A 15,077-nucleotide genomic window follows, 5' to 3' on the forward strand; every position below is an offset into this window, starting at 1 on the left:
ACATACATCATTGGACATTTTGAGTTAAGAAAAAAAAAAACTATGCAGCAAAGTGCACTGCACGGAACCCAAACAATATTTTAATACCATCACAGTGCACTACACGAAACCCAGCACAGTGCAGCACAGGGTAGGAAGGTAATTTTGCTAGGGGTGCTTTGGCAACCTAGTAAAAAGTCAACTTTTTACTTTTTACCCGTTTTGAGTCACATCACTTCTCACATTTTTTTCTCACAAAAAAACAAAATAAACTAAAAAAAGTAAAAAGTCAACTTTTTACTAACTTTTCAAAACACCACATATTTTAATATACATTTTTTATAAAAAGTCAAAAAGTTATCTCAAACACTTTTTTTTTTTTACTTTTTTAGTTAAAAAATCAAAAAGTGCACTCATATAGTTCATTCCAAACAACCCTTTAGTCTGGGATTAAAAAGTTTCATTTAGAATACTTTTTAGTTTTTTTAACTTTTGTTAGAGAAAAAATGAAATGATTATGATTTGAATATGATATTTTACCTTATTGAATTAAAAAATCTATTTTGTCAAAAAGTCAAAAAAATCTAACATATCAAAGGAAGGCTAAAAATTTTAAATATTTTACTAAATATTCTATTAATAACTGAATACAGAATCAATATATTATTCTTTTATACCCATATAAGACATTTAATTAGATATTTTAATAAAACGTTTCAAATCCCTAACATTACTCTCTAGCTAGAATGCAGCGGTGAACTGGATCTTCAACAAGTGACTACTGTTCTGAGCACCAACTCTCCCTACACTAGTATGAAGGGTAATGATATATTTCACTAAAAATGGTGTTTTAAAATATCATTAATGAATTGACAAGTATTTAAAAAAAATTAAAAAAAAAACAAGATACAAGCAGTGAGTTTCGTCTATTGTCACATCATTAATAATGCTTTTAGAACACCACTATTAATCATCTCAATCATTATTGCTAGTATGAATGACCACATGTGTTAGGTTTAACATCAATCACCACCACACCACCTATTTCCTTTCTTTCATTCCTTTATTCTTTGATACTAGAGAGAGAGAGAGAGAGTGAGAAGAAATGGCTGAAGATGAATACCCACAGAAGGCTTTTGGTTGGGCTGCAAGGGACACCTCTGGGTTCCTCTCCCCATTCAAATTTTCTCGCAGGTTTGCTAAACATTTATACATATCTATCTATACTTACATACATGGATATTGATTTATACACACACAGTCTCGCACCTCCACATTCCCTTTAAGCTTTGTTTGGTTGAGGATTTAGAAAGGAAAAAGAAAATGATGTGCAAAACTAGGTGAAATATCTATTTTTTTTCTTGTCTTTTCAAATCCCTTCTAAAATCTCTCGATCAAACCAAACACACGTCAGTATTTTATGATTAGTTTAATGATTCTTGCTTCATTTTTAGTTTCCATTTATGTTTTCTCACGGTTTTTATTCTGTTTTGGTTTTAAAGATTATTTTTTATTTTTTATTTTAAACTCGGACTAATCCGGGGCAAAACCGGTATGGACTGCCGCCGGCAACAATTTATGGCAACTATTTTTGACGGCCATTTTTTGGTGGCCATTCCGATGACTATTTTTGACTCAGCCGTACCTCATAACACTCTACCCTCATTTTTATTTTATTTTTTTTTTCCCGTTAAGAAAGAATATCCATTGAAGGTCCACGCCTTAGATAAAATAACCGAGCATCTGGAGATCTGTTCTTGCGATTATGTGGCTTTTGGTTGGTGAGTTTGAAGATCTGAAGAGTCCGTAAATTATTTTCTCCCTCTAGAAAGATCAAATCGAACCCAAAATCAAAATGGGAAACAAATGGAGGAAAGTGAAGCTCACTCTGACGTGCTTGTACGTCCCAAGTGGGGATGGCAATGGGAGTGAATAATGCGGGTGAATATTAAATGCCCATTCCCATTCCCTATAATAATTTGGATTCAACTTGTCTGATTGGACCCGTCCAGTTTGGTTCATGGGTCAATTTTTGAGTTCCGTTTTGATAATCCGAACCGTTCAATGTGTAGAATTCATCAAGTACTATATCTTTGTAAAAAATCACGTTGATAAGATATTGATAGCTATTTGATCGGATCATATTTGTATTAAAAAAAATAAATGGTGAAAAAATAAACGATTGACAAAATTCTGATCCGATCAAATAGCTATCAATATCCAATCAACGTGTTTTTTTTGCAAAGATACAGTACTTAACGAGTTCTACACATTGAACGATTCGAATTATCGAAACGGGGCCCAAAATGAACCCATAGGCCAGACTGGACAGATTCAATCTTGATCTAAACATGAGACAAGCCGGACCTAACAATTTTTTCCCTATTCCCCATTTGGCATGGGTACTATCCTTCCCATCTCCTAATTAACTTGACCTTTTTTTTTTTTTGAAGTTTACAACCAAAACTAAATATATATTCAATCTTATTTTATTTTATTTGACTCATCAACAAAATTAAATACACTTTAATTAATTAATAAGTTTATTTTAAAATAATCAAATATATAATTTTGAAACAATTAAATAAGTTTTTAATAATTGAAAAAAAATGTGAAAAAACGTGAAAAATTAAAATAATAATAATAAATTATAGCCATCCCTCTCCCTCACCTACAATGTTACATTCTTTTGTAAAATTAAAATATTTACAAAATATTTAAGATAAAAAAAATTGAAATATCTAAATAAAAATTATATATTGAAAATAAAAAAATAAAATTTTCTTAAACATTATTTAATATTTTTAAAAAATAGATCCAAAAAATTTAAAATACAACTCAAAATTCAAAAACTCAAAATACAACTCAAATTTTTTTTCAAAATTCAAAACTCTTTTCAAAATTCAAAAACTCATTTCAAAATTCATAACCAAATAAATTTTCTCTTTTCAAAACTCACAATTCCACGCTCAAATCATAACTCCACACTCAAATCAGAATTTCAAAACTTATTTTCTTTCATTGACCCATGTAACATGGTTGTTAGGCCTTTTCCACCAGGGACTAGTCTGCAATTCAGTTAAATCTAAGGGGTCAATTTGAAAATCAACTTTTCAATCTATATAAATTGGAGGTCCTTCTCGGCATCTGTTGTTATCACAGGGTCTGGTAAAAATCGAGGAGAGAGAAGAAAGGCTTCCTCTCACTATACCACTTCACTTTCTCTCTCTTTCGTAAGCCAAAAATAAATAAATAAATAACATATGGGGGAAATGGGCGGGTACCCATCCCCGACCCATACCCTATAATATTTTAAAAATATTACTTAACCGACCCAACAGATAAGAAAAAATGGGAGAATCCATGGCCTTGTTTGGTTTGTGTTTCGGAAAAATTTTTGGAAAAAATTTTCTACAAATAAGTTTTCAAAGTTAATCAAACCAAACAAATTTTTCCAAAACTTGTTTGGTTTACAAATTTTTCAAACAAATCTCTCTCTCATACACATCAAATCAATCACTTTTTCCAAAACTCTCTCTCAAAATAATTTTTCAAAACATCTTTTGAAAAAAAACCAAACCAAACAAATTTTCGTACTTTTTATCTCAAAACATGTTTCTCAAATACAAACCAAACAAGGCCCATATATTTGGGTCGGGGTCTCCATGGAAATCCATGAGGTAGGATTCCCATTGCCATCCCTAGTCCCAAGCACAATAGAGGATTCGCCACCGACTGTCTAGTCCACCGAGACAATGCCGGAAAAGTCACCGGTGTCAGAGGTCGATGGTGGCTGGTAGTGGTTAATAGGTGGACAGATATACACAAATAGGTGGAATAAAATGATTTTTTTAATTATCGTTGTCCTTATGGCCCAAAAAGAATAGAGTTTGGATGATTGTCCGAAAAGTTTGAAAATTGAACTTCTAGCCCGACTCTCAAGTGCCCTAAATTAAATTATTAGTATCACCTTCTAGAAAGTACGGATACGGAATACGGCAATATGCGGATAAGGATACGGGATACAGATATGGAGATACACCAAATTTTGAAAAAGTAAGATATGGGTACAGTGAGATACAATTGTAATTTTTTTTTTTTATTTATAGTTTTAATAATGTAATATGCATGAAAATAAAACCTAAAACAAATTAATAAATAAATAGAGGGATTTCTATTAAGTTAAGAGTCCTCAAACATTCATAAAATATCCAAAACTAAAAGCAAAAGCAAAAGCAAAAGCAAAAGCAAATGTAAATTAAACATCATCCATACATGCCAACACCAAAAAAAGAATGAGAGCAAAGAGAACAAACGTGAGAGAGTGAGATAGTGAGAGAGCGAGAGAGAAGTGAGGGAGACAATAAGGATATATTAATTTGACAAATTCTATTACTTTGACTCACACTATATTACTCCTATCAAAGAACTAAACAAAGTATTAGAAGTAATATGTGATTTCGAGTATCTGATACTTCAAAATTAAGTATCCGATACTCCAAAATTAATAAAAAATTAATTAAGAAGTATTCGATACATATTTGCGAGTATCCAAGGAGTATCAGTATCTGATAAATATTCGATACGGATACGTCTCCATTTTTTAAGTATTCGTGCTTCATAGATCATTTTGTATTGTGAGTTTGCAGACTCAAATCTTATAAAGACGAGTTTGATATCCCGTGTTGCTTCTTTCCTCTGCTAACAATTATCAGTTAACCCTACCAATGTATTATGTGTGACAAAAAAAAAAAAAACATTTTCATAATTATCTACTTTATAATATAATTATGGGTTAATTACGCATTTCACCTCTATAGTTTGACACAAATTTCACTTTAGTTCCTATAGTTTCAAATTGAACAATTTAATCCCTACACTTTAAGTCCAATTTCAATTTGATCTTTCCGTCTAAATTTTTGTGAATTTTGTCTATTTGTACACCTTAGAAAATTGACAAGTGTCCCAAAATTGTTAATTATCTTGGTGATATACTATATTATTGATATTGGTAATATTGTTGTCTTTTACACTGTTTATATTATTCGCAGAGAAAACAATGATGACGATGTGACAGTTAAAGTACTTTATTGTGGGGTTTGTCACTCTGACTTGCATACTGTGAAAAATGAATGGGGCTTCACCATGTACCCAATTGTTCCCGGGTATGATGCTCATCTTGCATTTTGATTTATTCTGTTGTTGTGCTCTTTACAATGTCAATACTTTAACTACATAATGGGTAAAGAAGGCACCATTGTTAGTTTTGATATTCTTGTTCAACATGTATAGATGTTTACATAATTTACACATTTAAATACAATATGTAACTATAGCGCGGTTTCAAATCTAGGAATAGCTTTTTGTGGGTATCTGAATAGCCATCGCCAAGTGGCAAGCCTCGTAGGCACCACATCATCCCCAACTTGGATAAAGAATCTCCAAGTAACAAGCCATTTTGGTGCCACATCATCTACTAAATAGATCGTTGGGGTCTTCAGCCTAGCCCTAGACATGTTAATCGCTAACGGTCAGCTGACTCTACCTAGAGCACATGAACTGCCAAGTATAGTGTTATAGCCAGTTAATGCAGTCAGCACTTTAGATTTGTGCTATGGCACCGTAGGATGAGCCATGGCATAGGATCTTCGGACGCGTGGCCTAGGGAATTACTCAATTGGGTCAAGGCATCTCCGCTCAGCCACTTCTGCTTTGTAGAAACATGGCTCGGTATCCCTTTGGTGCAGCCAAGGGCATTTCTACCGGACTAAGATTCCCTTATGCCTCATTTCTCCTCTCCAGTGACTTATCACCAACATGATTCAAGACACTTCGATAACCATGGCCACTTGGGCTGGGAGTAGAGCCATGGAACCCCTTCACCTGGGATCACTAGAGGTATCTGGCATTGAGGGTTTTGGAGAGATTGATATGCGAGGTCTTGAGTTCAAGTCTCTGTGGGTATGACGGACAGCTAGTCGACCAACCTATGTACAGTGGTGACTAGGAATTTTTGTGAGTGGTGTCATTTAATTTTTTGTTGTATTATCTTTATTTTCAATATTTTTATTTTTTGTCTTTTCAAGAGTAAAAACAATAAAAAACACTCATTATTTTAATATCCTTTTCATTTTTATAAAAAAAATTTCCCCTTAAAATGGGTATTTATATATATATTTAAATAGTTTGTCAAACAAGATTTTGATATTAATTTTTATTTTTCTATTTCTGAAAATAAAAAATTCTCAAATCATAAATAAAAAGTAATATTATTTAAAAAATATGAATAATTCAATTGATAAGTTAAGTTTTATTTATTTATTTATTTTGTGACACTTGTAAAAGAAATATTTTGATGGCTTCAAGTGAGGTTTTTAAAAAGTTTGGAAATTTGGGTACTTTACCCCACTTTGAGGTGAGCCTTTCTATTACTTTAGTTGTAAAACTTTGTTATTCAATTATTGTTGTTCAGAAATTGTGTGTTTGAGTGAGTTTGCTTTTGAAAATGTTTGTTAGGCAAAATCTAAACCAGGTGATGATTCTACATGGGACAATTGTACCTATGTTGATGAAGCTTTATTCTTGTTTCCTTCTAATTCATATATGTACGTCTGTGATGTGGATCGTTATAAATCATAGCATTATGGATAATGTAATATAGGATCATAGATCACAATGTGGCTCAGATTCACCTCTCTTGACATTTACCTTTCAAAACAACCTTTTCATTGATTTAAGTGTAATTTTTTCATTTATATAATACTTTAATATTTGAATGCATAGATATTGTTTTATGTAAATTAGAGATTATGACTGAATCTTTACGATTTTCATTTTGAAAATGCAATTTCGATTCACGATTTGAAAACTATGATTACATGTACTGATGAATTTTTTAATTGTTGTATTGCAGGCATGAAATTGTAGGTGTTGTGACCAAAACTGGGAAAAACGTTGAGAAATTCAAGATTGGTGATCGAGTTGGAGTTGGGGTCATTGTTGGGTCCTGCAAAACATGTGAGATCTGCCAACAAGACTTGGAAAATTACTGCCCAAAAATGGTCCTTACTTATAACTCAATTTCAGCTGAAGGGGTGAAGACCCAAGGTGGTTATTCTGATGTAATGGTTGTCGACCAGCACTATGTGCTTCGCTTTCCTGATACCCTACCTGCTGATGCTGGTGCACCCCTACTTTGTGCTGGGATCACAGTTTACAGCCCAATGAAATATTATGGAATGACTGAGCCTGGTAAGCATTTGGGTGTGGTTGGACTTGGTGGACTTGGTCATATTGCTGTGAAGTTTGGGAAGGCCTTTGGGTTGAAAGTCACTGTAATCAGTACCTCGCTGAAGAAAGAAGCAGAGGCCATCAACAAACTTGGTGCTGACTCTTTCCTCATTAGCACTGATCCCACAGCAATGAAGGTTAGTAAAAGTTGGCTTGAAAAGTTCAAAGATGTTGAAATGGTTTTTCTAAACAAGTTGGGATTGAATAGATTTTGCTAAACAAGTTTGGCTTCATGACACCTAGATGCCAGTGGGTTTTGGGTATTTAGTTTGATAATGGATGAAAATTAGGTAGCAATTTTCAGACCCCGCATGCATGGAAGAAACGAAGTTGGGCATGGTATATGGTTATGTAGGTTTGATCTAGGACTTTTACAAGCCCACTTGATATGTAGGTATTGAGGCTGTAGAATTTCTGAGTGTAGTCAAATTTGAAAATTAAGCTTCATTATTTTATTAAAATGAGCTCAAGTTTTGACATTACCTAATACCTATGCATCCTATAAAGTTGCAGATAGGTGTGGCTTGGTTGTCGTATGATGAGACATGAATCAAGAACCATGAGTAGTATTTAGCAATATGTGTTCAGGTTTCTGTGTACATCTTATAGAGTTCTTTGCAGGCAACATTGCTTTGCTGTTTTATGAATGGAATTTGTAGACAAGTCAATAGGGCCTTAAAGTTGATTTATTTAAAACTATTCTAAAGTAAGTTTTTCCTATGCATTTTTGGTGCAGGCTGCTATGGGTACTATGGATTATATCATTGATACAGTTTCAGCAGTTCATTCTTTGGCTCCACTGCTTGGCCTATTGAAGCTGAATGGGAAACTTGTTACTGTTGGCCTGCCTAATAAGCCCTTAGAACTTCCTATCTTCCCATTATGTTTGGGTGAGACACATAATTAATTATACCTCGTCTAAACTATCTGATGTATTGTATTATCATTCATAAAAATTGTTATGGTGCAACTTGTCGCTCTAGTAGTCCCATCCAATCATATCAATGGGCCTTGCATTGGTTCAATACCTTATTCCTCGTGTGCCAATGCCCCTAGTTTGTTTGCTTCTCTTCACATGCGAGATGGCATTACATGGGAGTGGTAGGTAGCTTGATGTACATTCTTGGACCCATTTCCTGCCAGATAGATATACCTAAGGTTTAAGTAGCTATGCTTTTGAAATTCTTAAATTACAAAGATATATTGAGAAAATCAGCTGGAAAAAGCGTATGATAAAAAAGTTTGCATCAAAGTGGAAACGACTACTGAGAAGTCAAAGAATCAATGCATGTGATGCGTGCTCCTGAGCTTGTTTGTCATGTTTCTTTAAATTTTTAGGACAAAAGTGCATGATAATATGTACAAGAAATGTCCGACAAACAAATAACAAGGCCTAATGTTTTTAACTCAGCCATTATGTTCTGCTTTTCATGTGGGTCCCATATTGTGATCATATTTAATTTTGGGTGGTGATTCGAACATTTAAAATAGGGTTCGTAACCTGGAGCAATGGCAAGGTCTCATTTGCTCTAGTGTTGTGACACGGGTTTGACTCAAATGAATCAACCTACGCAAAAAGGCAATGGCAAGACTGTTTGCCCTGCTACCTCTTTCAGAGCCTGCTGAAAAGCAGGAGCCTCATGCACTTGGTGTGACCATTTACACAAACTTTTGAAATGATGAGTGAAGAAGAGAGCAGGGGACTGGGCAAACAACTTTCAATTAGACCTTTTCTGGGAAGAGTGACTGACTGGTTCACTTTTTCTGAACAAGATTTCCTGCATCTTTTATGTATTGATTTGATATTTTTTGTTTGACTTGTTCTTGTTGGGAAGCTTGATATACATTGTTAGGCTCATTTCGTAACTGCTTTATTTTTTTGAAACAATTAGTGACTTAATAGTTCTATGTTACGCTGGCAGGGCGGAAGCTTGTTGGGGGTAGTGATATTGGTGGAGTGAAAGAGACACAGGAGATGCTAGACTTTTGCGCAAAGCATAACATAACATCAGACATTGAGCTGATCCACATGGACTACATCAACACTGCCATGGAACGGCTTGCCAAATCTGATGTCAGATATCGCTTTGTTATTGATGTGGCAAACTCCTTGTTGCAGCAGTAGCAGGAGGGAAGTCAGTGATGATGTTGAAGCAGCTGCTGCTATTATCTCCTTTCAATATTTAGATCTAAACCAATAAATCTAAGCAAGTTTAAGAAAACTTTTAGTATGAGGGATTGTGATAAAAGTTGATGCATGGATATGAAATGTTGGTGACTGTCTTCAACATGACATGACTGTTGTTATGTGATGTCCAGTTTGAGTTGAGAGAAGCAATGAACTTATTTGTCTCTGGTAGCTTGCTTTTAATCAACTGCTGCCATCTATTTTGTTTCAGTTGCTCCTTTTGCAATTAGAACTTGGTGTGTGACCCCTTTGAGATTGATTCACTTGCTGCCTTCTTAATCCTTTATTTGTCGTTTGTGTATTTTTCTCTTTGAAGCTCTGCATAACTGATTATAACAGTCATTTTTTCCTAGTAATTTTGCACGCTTTTGATCTATATTTATATCTATATTCTCGTAGTAATCTGACTGATCTGTCTTTCTCGCGATAGAAAATGCCAAAGCTAGATGACTCTCATTTATTGGACATTGTCAGCAGGATCCCATCTAGCCAAAAGCCAAATGGCTGTTGGAGAATACTATCGCGAAATTTTTCTTCACCGTATTAGCTTAACCATCGTCATCATCAGAAATGTTTTTACTAGGGAAAATGATGTACACACCAACCGCTACTCTATGTCTCTAAGATCAGCTTCTTCTTTTTTTCTTTTTTTTTTTAGTAAAAATAAATGTCTGTTCATTCAACCAAACTAAACAAAAACCTAAAGTCGAGATAGATAGAGAAAAAAACATTTGGGTTCGGGCTCATAGTTTTGTAACAAGGCCAAGCCGGCAGTTAAGCAATCAAAGCTTAAGCTCAACGTTTAGTTTTCTTAATTTACCTCTCATTTAAAAATATGCAATTCATACTCACATGGTTGGGGATTAAAATAAAATTCATAATTAATTGACAGCTTCTATTTACACACCATGTTTTTGTCTTATTACAACCACAGCACCAAGGGCGGCCTAACTATTTTTGAGTAATTAATTTAAATAACCATAGTTTAATTTTTAAATAATAAAGCTTTTGTTGGAGAGACTCTATTTACACATCACATTTCCTCTCAAGGTACAGTATTAATTAATTTATTTTTTATTACAATTTTAATCTTAAGTGAAATGACTACAAACGAGAAGTTATGATACACACCATCTGTATAATTACCATAAAAGAAAAGAATAAATATAATATCTATCAACAATCTCAATAAATTCAAGAAAAAAAAAGAAGAAAAAAATCATAAGACTCTAATTTTGTCAAATAGTTGAGGCACATCCCAAGGAACATACAAGCACATATACTCTCACTTATATGCCTCTCATATACAAACATACATATATCTATATAATAAGGAAAGAGGGTGTCCTATTAAGACATTTTAATAGTCATAATTTATTTTTGTATTTAAATGAACAATTGAGATGAAAACATTCTCTCTCACTCTATTTAAATTATCTAAATTTTCTGTCCAAGAGTCACAAACTTTACAACAACTCATCCTCATTTGTCACACCTTACATTTTCACATTTTAAATTTCAAAACACACATATCCACTCTCTACAAAAAAGAAACCCCACGCTCATCGAACTAGGGGTGGGCGCGGGTCGGTTGCGGCCACAAAACCTTCAATCCGCCATCCGTCCGCCAGATTGACGGATTGGAAAAAATCAATCCGCATCCGTCCGCCAATCCGGCGGATGTGGGTTGAGCGGATTGGCGGTTTGGCGGATGGATGCGAATCGGTTTGGTGGTTTGGAATTTTATAAATTTTTAACATAGTTCAACTTGCGCACTTCCTCAAAAAAAATAATAAATATTACAGTCAATGACTTAAAAAAATATTACAATTACTGCATGCCTCATCCAACGAAAGAAAGTTTGAAACTTTAGAATATTACAATCACTATATGCCTCATTCACATATTACAATCACAGCATGCCTCATCCACATAAAATATTACAATCTGTAATTCTTAAAATATAAAAACAATTCAAACTACCAAAACATGAATAGAGTAATAGTAGAGATTATATGTCTCTATATTATTACATTTATATATGTTTTTGAAAATAAAAACCAACCAACATATATCATATTTTCTATTTATTACTTTTACAGTTAGATTTAAAAACCAAAAAATATAGATAAATAATACGTTTATTTTTTTTAATTCAAAAAATATATTCAAGTTGAAAACTTTTTATCAACAGAATATTTGAACTCTTTTTCAATTAAAAACACAAACAAAATATTTAAACAAATTGAAAACACAATGCTCGGGGTTTGACGGTTCAATTGCGGTCAAAGGAATCTTAAATCCGTCATCCGTCCACCAAATTAGTGGATTGGAGAAAATCAATCCGCAACCGTCCGCTCGTCATCACGCATCTGTCCAAAATGCGACGGATCGATTCGGTTCGGTCAATTTTAACAAATCAATATATCCGCTGCTCACTCCTAGACAGAACTCTCAGTCTATAGACTCTCTATTTTTTTCTTTCAGTCTCACTCACAATTTTCAAATTTCTAAACACCCACGCTCATCCAACTGTCTATAAACTCTCCTTCCTGTCTTTCAATCTCACTCCCAATTTTCAAATTTAAATTTCACAACACCCACTCTCTCTCTCTCTCTCTCTCTCTCTGCCTTGCTTCCCTCTCCGACGGTGATACATCTCTTTCCGACGACTCTCTCGTGACCCAGCCATGGTGCTGCTCATCACCTCCTCCAGTCATCGCCACTGCACAACGCCACTTCCTCCAGTCATCTCCACCGCTGCTGCTCATCACCACTGCCACCGTTCATCATCGCCGCCGCCATGGATGGATCGACATCAGGCTACTGCCAACGTTTCTGGAGAGCTCCCCACTCTCCTCCCTGCTTTTTTAACTCTCCCTTCCTTCCCTACACACTGTCACGCTGACTTGGAGAGAGAGAAATCACATCCACTGTGTTGTGTGACTGTTTGATGTATATGGGTCACATATTGGAGTGTTGAGACATCTTTGATCACTGGAAGGACTATACCAATGTTATGTGAACTGGGTTTCTGAGAGAGAGAGAAAGAGAAAGTGAGAAGGAAAGTGAAAGAAGGGATGTGGTGTGGGAACAGAGGCAGCCATGGATGAGATCTAGAGAGAGAGGAGAGAGAAGGGATGTCGTGTGGTGGGGCGCCGTGTCTGGCTAAGTTTGCTTTAGTAGATGAGGGTTGTTTGGATAAGACTAATTGGAATGTGTAACTCATTTTTTTAATTTTTTTTATTTGTCCCCGCTAACCAATGTTTATCTTTCTTTTTGAGAAGTGACTCATCCAACATGCTTAGAGAGAGATATATTCGAAGCATATTCTTTGTCATCTTTTTCTCTTAATTTTTTAATGCACCTTCAATGATTAATTATGTTAAAGTTTACACAAAAATAAGTGGGATTTAATTTTATTTGACAAGTATCAATAATTATAGGGGTGTTTTAAGAAATTAGTTAAAATTTTGTATTACTTTGCTGTTTGTGTGTTTTGTTTGTTTTTTATTTATATAGATTTTTTTTTTATGCGGCTTATGGATTTGGATTTAATTTTTTAAAAAATTTGAGGTCTGAAATAATAGTTGATTTTTATAAAATGAGTTTTGATTTTAAAAATATATTTTTATTTTCAGTTTGATTTATGAAATGGATTTAATTTCTTAATGGAAAATGAGTGTTGATTTTTTATGATTTTGAAAAAAGCTTTTGAAATGGGTGTTGATTTATTATGATTTAACAAAATCAAATCACAAATTTAAGATAAAATAGAGTGAAAAAAAATAAGGGATTCATTGCCGCCTCCACTTTGTGATTGTCCACTACTATTGAAGAGGAAGATCGAACAAAGGAAATAAAGAGTTTGTTATTTGAGCTCTAAGAGGAGATGTAGTGCTTGTTAAGAGATGAGAGAGGATGCAATGAGAAAATGAGAAAGAGAGACGTTAGAGAGAGAGAGAGAGAATGAGAATGAGTAGAGAGAGTGAGCAAAAAAAAGAAAGAGTGAGCAAAAAAAAATACGTATAGTCTATAATTAAAAATACGTATAGTCTATAATTAAAAAGAAAGAGTGAGCAAAAAAAAAGAGACCAATCTGAGACACAATAAATAATTGGAAAGATGAGTGTAATTAGCAACAGAAGTGTGGTTTCTAAAAAAAATAATAAAGCCATGCAAAATTATAGGCGGTGTATGGGAGGTTGGTTAATTTAATGAGTTATTTTAATTTTTGGTTAGTTTAGTAGATTAAAATAATTATGTTTAGCAAAATTGTTAAATTTTTTTATAATTAGATATGATGTATATGAGGAAAAAAAAATATAAAATAATTATGAATTTGATATTATTTTAACTTATTTTGTCTTTTAATATAGTTTTAATCAAAAAAAATATTTAAATACATATGGCTCAAAAAAATATTTGAGGTGACATTGTTTAAATACATTATATATATATATATATATATATATGAGAATTTGAGGAAAAAAATGAGAAAAAATGTCACCTCAAACGTTTTGACTTTTAGCAATGAATTTGATAAATTATATTTTAACTTAAACGAACTGCCATAGTATGATATCTGTTGAAGCCATGGCCGGCGGTGGTGTTGCCGTAGATGGTGGCAGAAGTCTTATGTGTGGAGTTTTTTGTAGCAGTGAAATTATTATCATTTTGAATTGATTTTTTTTGTAAAGGATGTGATACCAATATTAATAATTTATGTTAATTGATTTTTGTAAAATATGTGTACCAATATTATTTACACCGTGCCTTCAGGCACGGGCATACGCTAGTATATATATATATATATATATATACATCATCTAATATTTAACTCAAAAAATCAATAGAAGTAAGAGACAGCAATGATAAATCAAGAAGCGAATTAAGAGTGAAGTTCAGGGATCGAGACCGACCGATTCAAAGCATGAGATTTCGACCGAGACAGACTCCGAAGACGGCTTCAGCGGCGGTGTAGCGGAAGAGACATCCAAGAAGTTCTGAACATTGAGATCGAGAATAGAGATGCTCTGTTCGATAATAGCAAACATACAAAATGCTATTGTTCGAAAATCAAGTGTCGAACGAATGTTAAATGTTTAGGGTTTGAAAATCCAGTGTCGAACAGGAAAATGATTCATTCAAATACAAATTTCATGACAATAGAAAAAAGTACATAAAATCCTAAAATCTAAGCCAAATTAGAACTCACCTACTAAATCTCTAATGTGAAGTTGTTTCCAACTGTGTTGAGCACCACCGATGACGTCTGTGATAAGAAAACCAGTGTTTTGAGCAATGGTGTTCACCAGTTTGAACAGAGAATGGTGGGGGAGATGAATATCGTGGGTGAGGGGTGTGTGAGCGAGTGAGGGTAAAAATGAAAGTTTGTGAGTATATTGCGGTGGGTGGGGTGTGTAAGTAAAGGTAAATATGCAAATTTGTGGTTTGTATTGAACAAAATATTTATTTACCAAATTATTAAAGGTGTGCCTTCAGAAGTGGTTTGTTTTGAGATAAATTATGGTGTGTAAATAGAGACAAAGGTTTAGTTTTTTTAATTTTCAAGATGCAAAATTATTATTCAAGTTTTTATGATGAAATTGTATTCCAA

At 33.7% G+C, this 15,077-nt stretch overlaps 1 protein-coding gene across 1 annotated transcript; it reads left to right on the plus strand.

Moving 5' to 3' along the window:
• Positions 1-1,006: 1,006 nt before the first annotated feature.
• Positions 1,007-9,720, plus strand: LOC114268134 (putative mannitol dehydrogenase). The gene is made up of 5 exons (XM_028209249.2): positions 1,007-1,173; positions 5,031-5,144; positions 6,893-7,406; positions 8,006-8,159; positions 9,192-9,720. The coding sequence occupies exons 1-5, from the start codon at positions 1,085-1,087 to the stop codon at positions 9,392-9,394; spliced, it is 1,074 nt and encodes a 357-aa protein (XP_028065050.2). The 5' UTR covers positions 1,007-1,084; the 3' UTR covers positions 9,395-9,720.
• Positions 9,721-15,077: the final 5,357 nt, after the last annotated feature.

The sequence above is a fragment of the Camellia sinensis genome, chromosome 4 (genome assembly GCF_055761805.1).
Source record: "Camellia sinensis isolate YWXY chromosome 4, ASM5576180v1, whole genome shotgun sequence".
NCBI classification, from domain to species: Eukaryota; Viridiplantae; Streptophyta; class Magnoliopsida; order Ericales; family Theaceae; genus Camellia; species Camellia sinensis.